At 44.2% G+C, this 20,136-nt stretch overlaps 1 protein-coding gene across 1 annotated transcript; it reads left to right on the top strand.

The window, feature by feature from the left end:
• The first annotated feature begins 1,991 nt into the window (after positions 1–1,991).
• LOC143329989 (matrix-remodeling-associated protein 5-like) lies at positions 1,992–18,623 on the top strand. Its single transcript, XM_076746109.1, has 11 exons — positions 1,992–2,179; positions 2,345–2,474; positions 4,083–4,324; positions 5,024–5,175; positions 5,971–9,740; positions 10,642–10,783; positions 11,535–11,670; positions 11,986–13,197; positions 13,339–13,546; positions 14,290–14,511; positions 14,646–18,623. Exons 1-11 carry the CDS (start codon positions 1,992–1,994, stop codon positions 16,749–16,751), a joined length of 8,508 nt encoding a protein of 2,835 aa, XP_076602224.1. The 3' UTR covers positions 16,752–18,623.
• Positions 18,624–20,136: the final 1,513 nt, after the last annotated feature.

Raw genomic sequence — 20,136 nt, 5'->3', positions numbered from 1 at the left:
TACATTAGCTGGAGCCTGAAACACCTCAATTCTGCAAAACAATTAAAAAAAAACATGGTCCAAATCTTATAAACAGAACTCTATTTAACTCCCACTGGTGACACAGGTCATGTCCTCTGTGTTATTTCTGGAATTTGGTTTTAACGACCCAATGAGGGTAACATAAGACTAAAATCAGATGTTTTTTAGACGACAGGTCTTTAAATTGGCTGGTTTCAATCAAGAAATATTCAATTAAAGCAAAGAATGGAATTTAGTATTCCTCCTCCAGCATTGTATCCTGGCTGTGTTGAAAAGCCATTGAAACAGCTTCTGGTTTACAGAAAAGAAAAATGGAAAGGCTAAATGAACGAATAACTGAGTAAAAACTCATATAAACAGAAAGTTTCATTAGATTTTTTTCACGGCTGGTCAAATATTCCTGGAGGGGTGGGGCAGGAGTCTGGTGGAATAGACTCAGTTTTTCCAAAAAGTCTTTGCTAAGTTCCTGCTGCCGCTTCCACCACATGCAAGAAAAGACTTTAAAAAGGTATTGCTAACAATTTATTGGAGCACACCGCTAATCCTCTAATTAATTTAGATAGATTGAGCAGAGAAGTTATCAAAGGCGTTTAGCCACAGTTGCGACAGATGGTGTAAACTGAGCTGCAGCTCATCAGGAAGATGTCCGCTTTTGTGGCCTGCATGCAGCGTTTAAGGATTTGAGAGGAGCAGCTTGAGGCGCAGTGACTTGTTACCTCCGTGCGTTCCCAGAAAGCTCCTCCTTGTGCAAACCCCTCTGCATGAACGTCACTCAAAGTTCACTCCAGTCCCCTTTGCTAAGCTCAAATACACACTCACACACACCCACGGTCAACCACACAACCGCGCACACACGCACATTCACACAGCGCCAGGCGCGTTTGCAAATAGCCCGCCTGCCGCTTCCTGCGCTACTTTTCTCTTCAGGACACGCACAAGAGGACCTGTTGGATGTTCCTGAAAGCGTTTCGCTGTTGTGCGGAGTTGACAGAAGTGATATACTTTTCACGTTTTTCCTCGCTCTCTACTGTGACTTCTTCTGCAGACAACTTTTTTGAAGGGGGAGATCTCCTCTATTCAACAATCTCGCAGTTTATGGGTGAATAAACTGGTTAATTGCATATCAAATTTCCGAACCCTGCAGTTGGATTAAAATCAGCATTTGATGGGCAAAATGAATAATTCCGTGAAATAACTCCCTCCTACGGACCAAAGGATTTCAAGGTATGTTCTTATCAACCATGACTATGCATTACAATAATCTATTTATCTCGGAAGCTTCACGCTACAGTGCGTAATTTACTTAAATTGCAGCTTCAAGTTGAAAAGCCTCTCACAGCTATCGCACTACAGTAGGTTTGATGAATATGAATGGTTTTAGTGCCTTTATGCGCGTGTGTGAGATTAGATAAGAGAGAGAGAGAGAGAGAGAGAGAGAGAGAGAGAGAGAGAGAGAGAGAGAGAGAGAGTCTGTAGGGTCTAATTTTACATCTCTGCTTTTTACATCTCCATTTGTTGTTAAGTCGTCCTGATACTGACTTTTTTTGTATATGGTGATATATCTGTCATTCAATTAAGCCTCTGGACAGGCGTGTGCATGGGAGGATAGCCCAAGAGTCTGTGTTTTGTTTGAGACAGGTGCAAAGTGTCAGTGTGGCTCTAGTGTGGGTCAGAGGGTAGAGTGGGTCATGTGTTGTACAGATTGCAACCACCCTTGAGTCAAAATTGTGTTTTGGGGCTGTATGAATAAAACTGACTTGACTCGTGTGTGCATGTGTGTGCGTGAGGAAGTGAGAGAGAGAGAGAGAGAGAGAGAGAGAGAGAGAGAGAGAGAGAGAGAGAGAGAGAGAGACTCCCATCTGGATTTTTGGGACATGTCACTGTGCTGCACTTTACTGCTCTCCATCAGCCTTCACTTCCTTTTTCTCTCTGGCAGTGATAATCACAGTGCAGCTTCTCCTCTTGTGAAGATGTACCGGAGTGTGCGTGTGCCGGTGCCACTGCTGACTCTCCTGGTGCTAACACTCGTGTTGCCCATGGGCCAGGCCTGTCCCAGGAGCTGTAACTGCTACCAGGCCAGCGAAGTCCACTGTACCTTTCGTTCCCTGCTCACTATACCTCCAGGCCTGCCTGCACACACACGCCGCATAAACTTAGGGTGAGTGAATGCATGAAAGCACATACACTTACACAAATAAGATTCTGAGCTGAAGTTGCCTCGCAAACACACCCACAGAGTTTAGAAACAGTTAAGTGATGAGCCAACAAGGAAAGGAATATTTGTTGACTTATTGACGTGATAGCAGTTTCTGTGATCCCATAGGTTCAACAGCATCAGCAGGATCCATGACAGTTCTCTGGCTGGGCTAAAGAAGGTGGAGCTTCTGATGCTCCACAGCAATGACCTTCACCATCTCCCAGATGCAGTGTTCAGGGATATGAAATCATTGCAGGTAAACAGGGAGAGGAGTAACGACAGCATGCACTGAACGCTTCAATATTGCGGTGCACGAATGAAAAGATCCAAAATCAAACTGATTTTTGGGTAGGACAGGTAACAAAAGACAAGACAGACAACATTTTGAGCTGGTGGAGATGATCCTACAGAACCCTCCACTTCTCCCAGGTAGCTCACAGCAGCCAACACTGAAGATGTCTTGAACCATCCTTTGCCAAACCAAGCCATCCATGCTGGATTGTAAAGCATATGGTTGTTAATGGGGGCAATAAACCAGTGTTTCCTAAAATATTTAACCTTTGAATCTTTGGAGATGAAGGTTTTGTCAGGACACAGATGTGAAAATCAAGCCTGAAGCAACTCTCCACAGAACTGACTTTAATCCCTGTCCAGCCTCGGGCAGGGAGGACCATGCAGGGGCTCCTGCACTATTTCAAATGTGCTGTTGCAGAAAGCTCAGCTCTTAAACTTTCTACACGTGTAGTACTTGGGGTTTACAGTGTGCAGAGCTACCTAACTTTGAGAGATGAATACACTCAAACAGATTTCAGTTTTTAACAACACGAGTAATCCAGGGATTACCCAGATATATTTGTCAAAAGGATTTGGTACAACTTAGAGAGGATGCTATATTGATGAATGTGTCCAAATCTTGCATTCATGCTGGTAAAAACTAATGGATTTATAATAGGATCAATTTTACATTTGATCTGTGAAATCAGTATGCTAATTAACATAACAGTTTACATAATTCTCTTCACATTTTCAGCACATTTTTCTAATTTCTGTACAACCACTGCATAATTTATGTGCTATCATTTTTTCACTGCTCACTGACAGGAAACACACTGGACATTTTAGCAGCAACCTAAGGGCAGAGTTAGCAGTCCGTGGGGAAGTGATATTACTCAACAAGCAATTGTTCCCTTCATCTCCCAGGCAGACGCTGATATATTTGCCATTGTGTGATAATGGGATCCATATTTCCATGTGCTGACATCTTCACGTGCTACATCTGTCAGCAGCTGGAACTCTTCCAGCTAAGTAGCCTCCCTGGAGAGCAGATTTATCATAAGGCTCACAGAAACACAATTTCACAACCTGGTTTTCATGGTGCGTCTTCTTAAAATTTGCTGGGTTCTCCACACATGACTAGAATAGCTTTGAGTCTTCTGCTGTGGATAAAAGGCCAAATTTCATATTTAAAGTTGAGGACCCCCAGTGCTAGAATATCCCTTTTCTCTGCTTTCACCTGATAAACTCACAGCATGACTATATTGTCTGATTACGTGCTTTATATTCTCTCAATTTTTACAAATGAGATTGTGTGCTGCTAGAAGTATTTCCTTATATTTTACACACTGAGTATATCCAGTATTTTTGCTTCCACTGAGTTTTTTCACCCAACCCTCTTCATCCTCATTCCAATTCCCCTCGTACTGTGTCATTTGTCATAAATTCAATTTACAAGCATCTGGTGTCCAGTGATCGACTTATGATCACAGCACAGACTTGGTTTGTTCATCAGCCTTGATCTCTAATATTTGATTGCCTTTCTAGTCCGTCTTTTCTTCCGCTCACTCCATCTCCTCCGCCCCCACAGATATTAAAGCTGAGCTATAACAAGCTGAGAGAGATCTCTTCATCGCTGACCTTCTCTGGCATGACCTCACTGCTGCGCCTGTACTTGGATCACAACCTCCTCCAGCACATCCACCCCCGGGCCCTGCTCCAGCTGCCTAGCCTCAGGCTGCTACGTCTGCAAGGGAACAGGCTGCATCAGCTGCACCCTCACACTCTGTGCACACTGTCCCTCCTGAATACATATTACTTCTCTACACTCAGGTGAGCTTTAACCATTAAAACACATAATGTAATAACCATAGTTTGGGAAGTTGTGACATTTAGGAAATCAAGTAATAGCAAAAGCAAAAGTTGTGGAATGCTCCCAAAATAGCTGTTTTGAACATTCCACAGGTAAACAGGTTCATTGGTAATGTGATAGTATCATGATTCGGTATGAAAGGAGCATCGTGGGAGGCTCACCACTTTGTGAACACGTGAATGTATAAAGGATATTACTACATGGGCTCAGGAACACTTTGTAAAACCACTGTGAGCAAACAGAGTGTGTTTGCAACTGGCTGTGTCCTGTTTTGATTAATATTTTACACAACGCCCTAACTTTTTTGGAGTATGTGTTGTAATTGAGTCCTCAGACAAAAGCCAATAGGCTGACGAACAAAGTAACATTCCTATCACTGGTGTTTTGACAAATAAACCTCTGATGATAAAGCTACAGCGTTGTCTCTTTACCCTTTTTCTGCTCCACTTGTATTACTACTGCAGAGTCTGGACGTGAAGGTGATGATGGAAATGATTAAAATGATGGATGATTTTCTCACCCCTAACCTGTCACCTTTCACTGCCCACTCCCACTCTTTCATCCATCCCTCCATTCCTCTCTGACTTTGACTCAACCTTGGTGCTCTGCCTCCCTCTCATCATCTAAATCTTTTCTTTACTCTGTTTTCTCTCCCATAGACACCTAGACCTGTCCAACAACAGCCTAACCACTCTGCCCAGAGAGACCTTAGCGACAGCACCTCTGCTGGAGAGTCTTGTGCTGCAAGCTAATCCATGGAGCTGTGACTGTAGGATGAACTGGTTTCTCACTTGGACTCTGGCTCATCCAGGTGACTGAAACATCTGAAATATTATTTGTTTTCCTTGTTATTTTGTCTTCCATGTGCACGTACTTTTTATGGCAGCCATTTGATGTGCTTTTGAGCCAGATTAACTCACTCAGTGATTCAAAAATGTGGTAGCTGAGTGACTAAACAGATAAGGAGAGAAGGTGAGAAGGAACATGGAAAAGAGAAGACTCATTTATTGATAATTCCAGTCTATGAGCAGTCTAAGAACTGTAATATAACACACAATATCCAGCCAGATGATAGAGAGATTGGATAAACGTATTTTCTAATACATCTGGTTTTGTTATCTTGATACCTCTTACATCTCTCCACCTGCTTCTCATCACATGCTCCTCTCTGTTTCCCCTCTCATTTTCTGTATCTCTTCCAGTCTGTCTTGTGGCTGTTATTGAGATGTGAAAGAAGGCTGGACCGTGAAATGTGTCTCATTGATATGCCAGACTTAACCTGCCATGACTAATCCATGATGACAGGGCTGATGTGTGCAGGCAGTTGAAATATAGGCTAATGATTGCTGTGTAATAATGAAGTGATGCATATTTCTGATTTATGAGTAGATGAAGTAACCATACCTAATTAGTAAGAGATATAAAGGGTAATGAATGCTTAAGACGAGCTGGCATGACTAATATATGACACCACTAATATGTGCAGATAGCTGCGATGGGCGCTAATATGTTTGTGTGGTTGCTATGCTATAATACAGCTGCTGTGCCAGAGATGGTAAGGCTGTGCTTTATGACATCATTTCCTCTGTCTTTCTTTTTCTAACAGGCTTAATGAAATGTCCCAGTGGCCCCCAGTGTCCAATCTGTGACTCGCCCAGTTCCCTTCAAGGCCAAGGCTTGCTTGAGCAGACTGACCTATTGTGCACCTCACCTGTCATCTCCTCCCCTGGAACAGACACACCTTCAGAGACAGAAATCAGTGAAATCCAATCAAGTGATTCCTTCAGAGAGCCTTTAGGCTCTGTCTCTCTGGGTCTGTCAGACCAACAGGGGTACAGTGTTGATCTGAGTTGCAACATCACTCGCTCTTTCGAGTCCCAGGATATTGCTCCTCCTCCAGATCTCTCCCTGGCCTCTACTTCTCCTATCCCCCTTGCTCTTTCACTTTCCCTGGAGTGTCCTGTGGAGAGACAGAGCTATGAGAGACTTTGGAGGATCTTAGCTTACTACAGCGAGACTGCGGTTCGCCTGGAGAGGGAGATCATGCTGAGTAAAGCCCCGGCATTGGCCTACCGCTACAGACAGTCAGCAGAGACAGATGGATATTATCACACTGGAGTCAAAGCTTCTGTTAGAGCCAGACCACATTGGTTGCTACAGCCAGCCATTAGCATTCAGCTGAACAGAGCACAGTCCAATGGACACAAAGTTCAACTTATTTACTCAACAAGAGTTTCTACTCATCCTGACCATACCTCTCAGCCCTCAACCTCTTCCCGTACCTCTCAGCCATGGGTGCTGATTTCAACTAATCACACCACCACAGCACTGGCAGCAGCAGCAGACAGTAAGGTGGAGCTACCATGCCCTCTTCTAAGTTCTGGTAACCCCATAGTAGAGTGGATTCTCCCAGATGGATCCAAGCTCATCTCCCCCTACAAAAGCCCAGATGGTAGACTATGGGCCTCAAACTCTGGTTTACTTCTACACAAAGTGCAGCTCTCAGATGCCGGTATCTACTACTGCATAGCCCGGGCAGGCAGGGATGTAGATGTTCTCCCCCTGCGTCTGGTAGTGGAAGAGTCCTCTGTTCCACCTTCGGGAGAGGAAGTGGGACCTCCTGTCACGGGAACAGTTGGGGAGCCCGTCAGCCTCTCCTGCGAGGCATCTGGTTCACCAGTACCTCATTGGAGTTGGGTGTTACCGGATGGGACCATAGTACAGCAGGGATTAGCTGTATCAGGTGGGCTCACTGTACAATCAAATGGGAGTCTTTCCCTGTCTAACCCTTCTCAGAGGGATGCTGGTCATTACCGCTGCATTTCAGTCAACCAGTATGGTAGTGACTCTCTGTCCATGGAGTTGGACTTACACATGCGACGTCTCCCTCCTCTTAGGACTTCATTTCCCAGAGGGCCACAGTCAGCCGCTGGCCGGTCAACTAAGATACGAGCTCCGTTACTACAACTGGAGGAAGGATCGGGGGATGAAGAGGAAGAAGAGGAAGAGAGAACTCTTAGTGGCAGTAGTAAGCATCCAAGACCTCTCCAACCTTCCCCAAACAGGCGTTATCCAATCGGAAAACCCCGAAGACGTGGGCCCATGAGAGAAGGCCCCTTAAGAAGAGGAGGGCCTGTATCAGCCACTGACCACAGAAGAAACCGCTTTGAGAACAGACACAGAATTACCACAAACAAACAAAGGATAGACCCTCAGAAGTGGGCTGACCTCCTGGCTAAAATACGACAAAAGACTGCTAACACCAATAACAGCCAGCCCATCGCAGCAGGAAGGCCCACAGCTGAACCGATGGGAAGAGGCGGAAATACTGGAAGACATGAGGGAGATGATGTTACAGAGAAAGGTAGAGCTGAGGGAGCAGAAACTGAAGGGTCATCTGTTGATGATGCTGATCTACAAGAAGAAGGCCTACAGCCCATTCGCCCTGTTCTCACAGACATGCAAACACACAGAGAAACAAAACCAGACGCTCAAACTGTCACAGAGATAACGAAAGAGATGGTGAGGACAACAGAAACACAGACAGATATAGAGAACGAGGCAGAGACACATATACAGACAGAGAAAGCAGGTTCGACAGAGACAGTGACAAACCCAGAGACGTGGAAAGAACAGGTCACATCTAAGCCAATCTCAGGAACAAATGAAATTGTCCCAGAACCAGGTGATGGAGATGAGCGTGAAGCAAACCCCAACCCATCTAGAATCAGGCCTCAGAGACCCCGGCAGGGCCTCTTCCCTAATTTGGTTCCAAACTCTCGGCCTCAAAACCCTTGGAACTCTCGCAGGAGGATCGGACAGCGTAGACGAATCATGAACAGGCCCAGGGGGCGACCTTTGACCCCATCCCGACCTCTCCCTGACCCTACATCTCAAACTGTGACACCAGACACTGCTGCAGATCACATTCATATGTTATTGCTGGCGTCAACAACCGCATCTCCAGCTATTTTGTTAACAGGGAGTGACCACATTGGGGACAGTGTGGCACAGAATCCTCTGTCTCTCCCTGTTTCTAACACTCTTGGTATCTCCACTTCAAAATCTGCCTCCCCCTCGCTGCCTCCCTCTCCCTCCACTCTCTCTTCATTATCCCCCTCTCACACAAAGACACATAAAGACACAATGACTCATTCAGCCAACATCCCAAACACTGCAGAGCCCACTCTCTTCAACAAACCGACACCAGCACTGGCTCAGTCTGATCCTACCATCACACAGACATATGAGCCAGATGCAGACGCCAGGATGCATACACATGGCACACAGACACACATAGAAACACACACAGCTTTGGGCAAACATGTCGATAGACCCTCAAGCAAACACGATGAAGAGCTGGAGAGGAATTTGTTGGATGTACCATATGTGTCCCACTCTTCCACCTCTCTCTTGGCCACTCTCTCCTCCACTGCTTCGTCAACCATCACCACTGCCGCTACTACTGCACCAACTACTGCGAAAATCACTGCAACTCCTTCAGCTTTTCTCAAGAGCACTCATTCTACTAGTTCTGTTGGAAGCACTGCAAGTACATCTACTACTACTGTTAGTGAGGACACACTTCCCACAACAACTGCAATTACTCCTATTACTACAAGTCCCATCACATCTACTACAACTGACATTATTATTCCAACATCAAGCACTACCAGAAGTACTACAACTACTCTAACCTCTACTACTACTACCACGACTCCTATTCTTACATCTTCTACACCCACTACTACTACTACCACTAGCCCTTCTACTACTTATAGTCCTACTACGACTGCTACTAGTACTACAATTTCATTCAAAGCTATTCCCACAACTCGCAACCCCACTACTACTACTACTACTACTGCTACAACTACTAAAACTACTACTACTACCACAACTCCTATTCTTACATCTACTACTCCCACTACTACTACCACTAGCCCTTCTACTACTTTTAGTACTACTACTACTACTACTACTGCTACTAGTACTACAATTTCATTCAAAGCTATTCCCAAAACTCACAACCCCACTACTTCTCCTACTACTACTGCTACAACTACTAAAACTACTACTCCCACCACTACTACTAGAATAACCATCTCAGCCAAAACGTCTCCAACCACCACAAAGGCAGCTACAACCAGTGCACCTTCTACTACCAGAACAATGACATCAACAAGTACCACAGCATCATCCAGACAGAGGCTGAATGTTGGCCAAGTTGACCACAGAGGGAGGCCTGTTTCTGGCGCTCCGAACCAGAGCCGACCCCCTACTGACTGGAAGAACCCTGGAGCTAATTCTATTCCAGACTCACACAGCGGCAGGCCACACTGGCCCTCCTCCCCTTCGCTCCCTGCTGCTCCTGGGGTGAGTTCAGATCGATTTAAATAACATAGTATTGCTATTTTGTGGGTACTTTTACCCAAAATGGGTCTTAAAGCAGGCACATACATTAAGACAAGACTAAGAGCCAAGCTAGGACTATAATTTGTTCTTTATTTGTTAATTTAATTGCTAATTTATTTAATGATGCCCTATTTTTCTGCCCCTTGCTTTCAGTCGCTCTTTCAATTGGTCATTTCTTTAAGTGCACTTTTAAATGTAGTTTGCAGCTCATATAGAAAGCTATTTTTCTCTGTTGTCAGCCAAGTGGAAGTCAAATTAACATTTCTTTTCTAAGTGAGTGCTGGCGCAGAAAATAACAACACACACACACACACACACACACACACACACACACACACACACACACACACACACATATCCAACATCCAACTGCAAGCCCTTGGGCAAAAGCTTACCAGAAATGCACAATAGATCTGAAAATAGTCTAATCTGTATCCACATGACCTGCTATTGAGGGATGTTTATGACAATTCTTCAATTTCATGGCTTTCCAGATATTAAGAAGAGATGGGAAACACTACGTTCCATAATCAACAACATTACGTGTTTTGAGAGCCTAATCTGAAGAGATTTGAAATAATCAATTGTTAATTAATTTCTAGAGCTCTGTTGACAAGCTTTGGCAGATCAAACCACTGAGTCCACCACCAATGAATCTAAATGTGGGATCACAGTAATGCTACATTAAATTTGCAGTACTATTCCACAACAATACTTGCAATACACGGCCAAATGATCTGTTGCGTACATTGTTGTGATGCTTTCAGATGTCCTCTGCTTATAGCTAGTTTTGAAGAGTCATTAATGCTATCATTCATTATTTTATTTTTAGCTGAAATTTGTTTTCTAAATCTTTTCATAGGCCCCAGTTTTGAGATCCAGACCCAGGATTGCAGACCCACACATCAGGACAGTGTCGTTCCCAGTGGAGAGCACTGCCAGGCTGGCTTGTGAGGCTCAAGGAGAGCCGAAACCCTTCATCACATGGACCAAGGTCGCCACAGGTACACACAGTGCAGCAGATATGTGCACGTTTGTATCAGCATACACAGAAATGCACATGCCTAAATGCATGGATGTACAATTCAGGATTCAGTTTTATCTTCAGCTTACATTTATGTTAAATATCAACCTGGAGGCTGGCCAAATCTCAAATTTAAAAAAAAGTCATGGGCTGATGTAAAAAGTTTTCCAGATTGCTCAGTAAACTTGCTCTCTGGAACAGCTCCAGGGCTATATTTTTATTTTGGCGGGGAAACACAGAAATGCTTGTTTTTCATCCAGAAAAGCAAGCATACAGTTATATATGTGTATAATATACCTGTCATTTGAATGGTTAAAAACTACAGACTGTACACTTAAAGAATAAACAAAGGTTTGTATTTATATCCTGAAGTCACAGATTTGAACTCAATCTCAGCTTTAGTGTGGAATATAACTGAGCGAATATGAACACATTTTACGCTGAGGAAATAACCTATTAACATTCAGTATTACACACTGGCATGTACACAATGAGCTTTTCTCTCGCTTGCCATGTGGGAGAGACATATTGCAAGAAAGTAATGGAACATTTTGTGCACTGCATCACTGACTTTACTTCACACTGTGCCACTCGGCATGTCCCTGATCCTCCTCTGTCTCTTACTCGCTCTCTAACTTTCTTTCCCAATTTGTCTCTGTTTTCCCTGCTCTGTCTCCTCACTGCTGCTTTCTCTCTGTCGCTGTCCCTCTGTCTGTTTCTCTCTTTCTCAGGAGCGGTGATGTCAATCCACTCCAGGGCTCAGCGTTTTGAGGTCTTGCCAAATGGCACCCTTGTCATCCGGAATGTTCAGCTGCAGGACAGGGGCACATACATCTGCAGTGCACACAGCTTTCTGGGTCGTGACAGGTGAGACTACTGATACCAGTTATGAATATTGATGCATTGTATATTCAGTTAGAATGACCATGGGGCATAATATTTTCAGTATTAATTATATAGGCCAAAGGCAAGCTGCAATTTAATTAGTTTTGTGTATGTTGTGTTGCTATTTTCATGCGCAAATACAATTACATATCATACTATGAGTTGCCTTTGGGTGTTTCCTAATGTGTCATATGACACTTATGGCTTGTTTTCGTTTTATTTCTATATTTGACATGCATGGAATTTGTTTACGTGTTTCCATATTGAGTATGTATGGGCTTTTCTTTTCCATGATAGATTACTAACCACCCTGGAAGCATGGACCCGCCCCCCTCGGATGCAGCTGGCCAGCTACAGAGAGGCTACCATTCATCAGGGTGGAGAGGTACACTTGGAGTGCCAGGCGGATGGCGTTCCCAGTCCTCTGCTCTCTTGGGTTCTGCCTGATCGCTCTGTCTTGACCTCTGCTGCCCCCTCCACCAGTCGCATCACTATGGACACAAATGGAACCCTTCATATCTCAGTAACTTTGCCGAGTGATAGAGGAGTGTATCGCTGTGTGGCTTCTAACTCAGCAGGTGCTGCCAGTGCCTCTGTGCGTGTCCACGTGTCCTCGCTGCCGCCGGTGATACAGCAACGCAGAGAGGAACACCTGCTCTTGTCTCCAGGGAGGTCTGTTTATGCACACTGCTCTGCCCGAGGTGCCCCGCCACCAACTCTGCGCTGGCGAATCCCAGATGGGACTCTAGTTCGCCCATCCCAGTTTCTCCACGGTAACCTGTTTGTCTTGCCCAATGGGACACTGCATATTCGAAAAGTTGGGCCTCAGGACTCAGGGAATTATGAGTGCACAGCAATTAATGCTGTCGGAGCCGATAAAAGAACAGTGAGGGTAGAACTTGAAAGGGGACCAGAGGGAGACAGGAGACAGGGAGGAGCAATAAATGAAGGGGCAAAAGCAGTTGCTACTGAAAAACCATCTCCTTCGCTGTCACTCCAAAAAGAACCCAGCCATCCCTCAAATTCACTCAGCTCCCCTAGACTCTCCCCTCCATCTCCCTTTGATAGATCAAGGACCTTGCCGCTCTCCCCCATCTCTCCTCGCTCATCATCCTACCCTCACCAACCCAGTTCCACCAACTCGCCTCCTCTAATCAATAAAATCATCACTGCCTCCCCAATGCACTCAACCAACATCAACAAAACAAAACCCTCCACTCTCTCCCCAGCCTCCACAGGGCCTACAAATAACACCAAAGTCTTACCCGGCATTGTAAACAACACAAGAGTTACTTCTTCTTCCCCCTCTGACAAAAGCAGAGCCTCAGCTGTGCTGCATCCCTCACCCATCTCCCCCTTCAGTAGAGCCCATATAGTCTCTACATCTCCCTCCATTACTACTGTCCACTATGGGGAGGCTTTGCAGCTCCACTGCTCTGTAACTGGCAACCCAACACCCATCATCATTTGGAGGACTCCCAGCAGGAAGCTGGTGGATGTTCACTTCAGGTACGGTAAATGTGAAAATATCACTTTAATTTTCCTGGTTGTATAATTATATCTTTTTGTAATTCAGTGCATATTGTGTCTCATTGTGTGTGTCTATCTTTTTGTGCTTCGCATGTATCTTTGTCTACATTTTCATTTTAGTTTTGACCGCCGTCTAAAGGTGCATCCTAATGGCACCCTGTCAGTCCAGGCAGTGACAGAGAAGGACACAGGAGACTACCTCTGTATCGCACGTAACAAGGTCGCAGATGATTATCGCCTCCTACGTGTCTCTGTGGCTACCAAGCCTGCTAAGATTGAGCCCAAGCAGCCACTCAATCAGATGGTGTTGTTTGGCAAACCACTAAAGGTGAGCTACAAGGAATCATATTTCCATTCTTATCGCTGTGCAGTTCTCAATAATGCTGTTGATTCAACAAAGAAATAACAACAATTAAGATGTACATTTAGTACAATATTTATGACGCCATTCATTTAATCCATCCATCTGATGTGTTGACATTTTTTTCTATGATCATTGTCTAAAACTTAAAACAGTCCATCCGCTACACCTCCAGTGTTGAGAGTTTTCACAGCCTTGTTCTTTGTTGAGGGCATGATACAGGTTGAGAGTCTTTGGTTGTTTTTTTGATCAAAAAGTGCTTCATATTTTTTGACTCAAAATGAAAAGAAAGACCTGTCATGTCTGTTATGAATCATCAACAACGGCCTTTAGGGGATGGTACTTCAGACATGAATATTCAACAGCTCAATGAAAGATAATGTCAAGCAGGGTGAAAAGCAAGAAAGAAGACACAGAATTATTGAGAGAATATGTTGCCCTTAATATTATTTATTTATTACATTTATGAGCTTTAAATAGTATTTTCTGAATGCATCTCAATGTGTGGTTGCTTAGCAGTGTTTCTACCATGAGTTTCTTTTTTAAGGACCTAAATACAGCCTTAAAAAAGCCTAAATATATAGCATAGGATGTGTCACTCCTCCTTATAGACAGAAATTGTTTCTTAAGAATTCTCAGAAGTTCAGCTTTCAGTAAATAAAAGCCACAAAACTTTTAAACAATAGAAATAATGATCCTGTTCCCTGCAGGTGGACTGCCAGGCATCAGGACTGCCTGACCCAGCTGTCCGCTGGAGCCTACCAGATGGAACCATGGTGAACAGCGTGTTGCAGGGGGAAGACAGAGGAGGGCGAGCACGAAGGCTGACCGTGTTTGACAATGGGACGTTACTGGTTCCAGCAGTGGGTATGGGAGAAGAAGGAGAGTATATATGCTATGCTGAGAATCAAGGAGGACGAGACAGCATGAAGGTAAAAAACATTTTCCCCTGGGGAAGATTTAAGATAATGAATTTATTTTATTATTTTAGTATCTAATTTACTTAGTCACATTACACATAAAATGAATTAAAATTAATTCCTTCACTCAAATTCAATCCTTTAAGGTCAAAGTGAAGGTCATGATGACATCCCCACCAACATTCAGTGATGACAGAGGCTACCACGTCATCAAAGTCCATCAGGGGACAACCGCCACAATTCGCTGCCAGGCCACAGGAGATCCGACCCCGACAGTCACATGGTTTTCCCCAGCATACCGTGTCATCCCACAAAGTCTGGGATCCGGATTTTATTCTGAGCGGGTTGTGGTGGTTTCAGGTGGAACACTGGAGGTGCGCCGGGCTCAAAAGACTGACACGGGAAACTATACATGCCGAGCAAGCAACTCAGCTGGGGAGAGGAGAATGGTGGTGGGCCTGGAGGTGGAGGGTCCTAACCATGGACTGAGCCAGCAGGTCGGAGGAAGAGGTTGGAGCGCTACCAATGGTCATAGCAGCAGATCTGGGGACAATGTTAATAATGCAGGGATAGTCCAGTATGGATCTACCAACGGAGTCACAAGCAGGCTTGGTAGCAATAACAACAGCAATAATGGCTATACTGATAATAATGGCAGGATAAGAAACATTGTACCAAACAATGGCATTAATACACCAAGCAGTGGCTTTAATCCTGCTCTTAGGAGTGATAGTCAGAATAGACTCAACAGGCCTGTCAGTGGAATTACATCTCAAATTGATAGCAGTGTAATCAGTGTTGGGGTGGGCAGGAATATAGGCACTAATGCAGATAACATTGGAATAAATACAAATGGACCTGGCATAAGTAGTAGTAACAACGTGGGCAACAGTCACGGCACAGTTAGAGGAGAAAGTGTAGAAAGGAATCCTGGGGCTAATAATAATGAAGTCATTGCAGCAAAGGCAGGTAATGATGCAAACACTGGTAGAGACAATGGCAAGATAGGTACTGGTACTGGCACACTCAGAGGAAATGGGTTCAGTGGGAGTAGTAATATCGGAGTGACCAATGACAACAGTAGGAACAGAGGTGGCTCTAGCAGTACTGGTATAGCTGCTAGTAATGCAGGCACTGTGGGCGTGGTAACAACAGCGAAGCAACGAGCAGTGAAAGGCCAAACTGTTCTTTTGCCATGCCCCTCCCAAGGCTCCCCTCCCCCTCGTCTGGCCTGGCTTCTGCCTGGTAATGGCGTGTTGCCAGCTCCTTATTATGGCAGCCGACTCACCGTGCACCGAAACGGCTCTTTGGAACTGAGAGGCGTGCGGATGAGTGATGGCGGGACCTTGGTATGTGTGGTTAGAGGTGAGAGAGGAGAGACGAGGATACAGGTGGAGCTGGAGGTCTCTGAGCCACAGGAGGAGGCCAGAGCTCCACACAGGGCACCGGCTGTGGAAAGACCTATGCAGGGAAGTGCTGGTTTAATTGAGGCGCCTCGCTTACTGGATTCAGATCAATCCTTGACTTCAAAGCCTGAGAGGCCTAATCCAAGAATCCCAGCTAATCAAACGCCTCTACACAGAAGCTCGTCTTTACCGACTGCGCCTCGCCCAATTGGCCCTCCACCCCGTTCAACTGGCCCTGTGTTAGAGCCAGCAGTGAGCACCAGAACAGCTCCCTTGGTCAGCATCATTAATGGAGAGACCCTTCGCCTGCTTTGCCCTACTTCTCAAACTCATGGATACAACCAGGGCTCTCTCTCCTGGACCATGCCCAGTGGCAAGGTACTGTCCCGGGGTGAGAGGAGCGACTCAGGCCAATACCTCGTCCAAGAGGATGGAACACTAACAGTGCAACAGGCCTCAGTGTTCGACCGCGGCACCTACACCTGCAGATCCACCAGTCACGACTCCTCTTCAGTTTCACTCATCACGGTTCCCGTCATTGTCATCGCCTACCCCCCTCGCATCACAACAGGCCCCTCCCCGGTGACCTACACACGCCCAGGGGTTGCTGTGGAGCTGCCGTGCCTGACTATAGCAACACCCCGGGCGACGGTTACCTGGGAAACACCAGACCTGACACAGCTGAGGGTGATGGGTCAGGCTCGTATCTATGGCAACCGCTACCTTAGTCCTCAGGGTTCCTTGGTGATACAAAACCCGACAAGTAGGGATACAGGATTTTACAGATGCACCGCCAAAAATGTAATAGGAGTGGACAGCAAGGCGACCTACCTGCATGTTATATAATGGGGTGAAGCAAGCACACACACATGCAGCAGAAAAACAGACTCCACCAGTCGTCTGTACTGGCGAATGAACTCCTCTGCTGATAACACCACATGCCCAAAGGAACTGCAAGGCTCTGTGCAGGAGATACTGTTGAATCTCAGAAAAGACACTACTAATAATATGCAGGTACATGTCATATATGTATTTTGTGACTTTGTTTTCAATACTGTAATGTTTTATACCAGGAGTGAGGCGAGTTTCTGCAGACACAGTGTCATGCAGTTTTCTGTGCATAAACCAACCATCTGTGTTTTATGTAGCTGGTGGTACGCTCTAAACCTGTCGTGCCTTGTTGTCTGTCTCATCAGCCTAAAACCCATTTTGAAGTGATGACTGAGGAAGTCACATAAAATACACAGCACATTTAAAGATTGCTGCACAAATGTAAATGCCCACATCTGTTCCATGTGGACTGTTTCAGGGGAAAAAAATGAAGCTAAGTGCAGTAAGATTTTGCAACACTGGTTTTGTTTCCCTGCCCAACATGTAGGTTTGGGCAATATGGACAAAAATTAATATTGCACTCCAAAAACATGATTTTGTGGAAAAAACCCTGCAGCCTACGAGGTTTTCACTTTGAAGGAAAACAACATAAGAATTGCGAAAGGAGGTCAAAATTCTACTCACAGCTGGCAGGAAGGCCATTACAAGACCCCCCCAGACATAGACAGTGGTTCAATATCGTACGAGAAATATTTGTAATGGAAACAATGACTTATTCTCTAAGAGTGAAAGACGATGAGTTTTACAGAAAATGGGAAAAATGGATTAGGTTTAGAAATAAAGACATTGGCACTGTATAACTTTATTGACAGTAATGTAAATTATTGCATACAAGTTTAATAAGCAAATAGTACTGTAAACTGCATTGCAAGCCCTCTATGCAGTTTAGACGTTTTTGTTTTACTTCTGTTTGTATAAAGGCAATAAAGACTAAAGTGTTTAAAAAAGAATTAAAAACAAAAAAAAACAAACAAAAAAAACCAACATGTTGGTGATGCTGAAAGACAAGCATGCCTTATGTGGCTTGATAGCCTTGTTTAATTACTTCATGTATTCATTCACTAACACTGAACTACAGTATAACACAGTATTTTACTGACTGGGTCACTGAATATTGTAGATACAACATGAGGCTGTTTGTCCCTCACAACTGTCTACGGGCACATTCATTTAACCTTACAAACTGACACTTCATTCACAAATTATACTATACTATGATTCAAAAATTCAACGTGATATTTACCTTATTATCTATGGAAATACTTTTTGCATTTTTTTTTTATTTATAAACTACATATTACAAAAAGGTTGTATTTTGTAGTGCATATGTAGCAAATAGTAACGTAAACTGGCAGCCTTATTTACATTATGCTGCCCACACGTTACATTAAACGGATAAGATGATAGAGGGCTTCAGCAGTATGCTCCACCCGAACACCGGCCTCTTCAGGACTTTTTAAACCTGCTCTTCTCGTGACTTATTTCAAACCCTGATATATAATGTTCTACCACCATTGACTGTATCCCACATTCTCACAGCATGACGGGGCAGAATAAGATCCGGTGCAAATCTTCCTGATTATTTTGATGTTAAAGATTGTATAAATGTGCGTGTAAGAGCCTGCCCTCAGCTTGTGCACAAAGCCAGCACCTCATGCTTTTTATGTTCCTGCTCTATTTTTTTTTTGATGTTTTCCTTTTGTCCTTAAATTATTTGTCTTGTAAAGACTGTTAAGACGTCAGTGTTTTGTCGTAAAAGGGAGAAATTATGAAATATTATTATGTATGTTTGATGTCTCACTAGTCACGATGAAGGCTCGCTATATTTTCAACAGCTTCATTTTCTAAATAAAAATGGGAAAGAACTGAGAGTGTTTACTTCTTGAAATGCCAGCAGCTGAAGTTGTGTTCAGAAATGTGGGACAGATACAGAGTGAGCGCTTGTGTGAGTGTGTATAGAGTCAGAGTGAGAAAAGAAAACACCTAGCGGGAGTGCGAGCGCTCGGAAGGTCACTTTTCCTTGTGTATATTATGAGAACAGAAACTCTTTATCCCCAGCTCAGCTGTCAAACCAGGAAATGGGGTCTTAACTGTAGATGAGACACATGTTGATGACATCATATGCCTCTCTCTGGGAAATGCAATAAAACTCACGGCAGCCTGCAGAGCGACTCCACGCACCACCCTGCACCCACACCTGCCAAGTGCTGTTTACTATGTGTATTCTGAGTCCTCCAAATACTCTTACTTTGAATTATGCATTGAATGTATTTTGAAATGTATTTTGGCCATAAGCATGAAAGAAAATAACGTCATGGGCAGTAAATGATACAAAGGGTGCAACAATGGACGTCAGCTGCTGTGGAACTGTCAGTGCTGAAGCATCAGAAATAACTGGTAAAACTCATCACTTCAAAAAGGATTTATTACTGAATGTTTCTGCTGTCTGAGCTTCCAGCAGAGATGTCACACCACGCAAACTTTCAACCACAACTTTTAGTCTGTTTTCCCAGCTGTGAGCTGCTTCTTCATCTCTGTTTTTTTATTGCGCTGTGAGGCAATAGTGTGAATCTCAGAGCCGGAGAAATTTTAGTCTGCATGTGAGAATTTTTATACCCAACGCCCGATTCCAAAAAGAGTTTGGAAGCCGCGCAAAACATAAATAAAACAGAATGTGATCATTTGCTAATCCCTTTTTACATGGACTCAATTGAAAACAGCACGAAGACAATATAGTTAATGTTTTATCTCATTGACTTCATTGATTTTTGTAAATGCAGCAACACGTTTCAAACACGTTGGGGCAGGAGCAACTAAAGACTGGGAAAGTTGTGGAATGCTCCAAAAACACCTGTTTGGAACATTCCACAGGTAAACAGGCTCATTGGTAACAGTAGATAGTATCATTATTGGGTATGAGAGCAGCATCCTGGAAAGGCTCAGTCATTCACAAGCGAGGATGGAGCAAGGTTCACCACTTTGTGAGCACATGACTGTTTAAAGGATATTAATACACGAGGTCTGGAAGACTGATGGCATTCAGTTTTTATTTACGTTTTACACAGCGTCCCAACTTTTTTGGAATCAGGGTTGTATCATATTTTGGATATTTGTGGTGTGAACATACAGCACGGCACATTCATTTAGAATTTGAGTGCAAAACTAGGACACAGCCCAGGACTATCCTTAGCCCCTGAGGCTAAGACCAGTCACTCGGCTGAGAGTTGAAATGCTTAAAAAACAAACAAACAAAAAATTCATACATTGCAGAGCTGGAACTCATTGAAGTTGTTCACAGATCAAAGGCAGTGCTAATTAAATCATTGCAATGCACCACCCA

The sequence above is a fragment of the Chaetodon auriga genome, chromosome 13, assembly GCF_051107435.1.
Source record: "Chaetodon auriga isolate fChaAug3 chromosome 13, fChaAug3.hap1, whole genome shotgun sequence".
NCBI classification, from domain to species: domain Eukaryota; kingdom Metazoa; phylum Chordata; class Actinopteri; order Chaetodontiformes; family Chaetodontidae; genus Chaetodon; species Chaetodon auriga.
Note: the sequence above shows the minus strand (reverse complement) of the source record. Positions and strands in the feature narration are given on the sequence as shown.

What these genes read in the sequence shown, in the direction of transcription:
- LOC143329989 (XM_076746109.1), top strand. Translation starts at nt 1,992, where the DNA reads ATGTACCGGAGTGTGCGTGTGCCGGTGCCACTGCTGACTCTCCTGGTG. An exon ending in CTGGTGGATGTTCACTTCAG is followed by an intron (nt 13,198 to 13,338) that starts GTACGGTAAATG and finishes TTTTCATTTTAG; the next exon opens with TTTTGACCGCCGTCTAAAGG. An exon ending in GAGGACGAGACAGCATGAAG is followed by an intron (nt 14,512 to 14,645) that starts GTAAAAAACATT and finishes CAATCCTTTAAG; the next exon opens with GTCAAAGTGAAGGTCATGAT.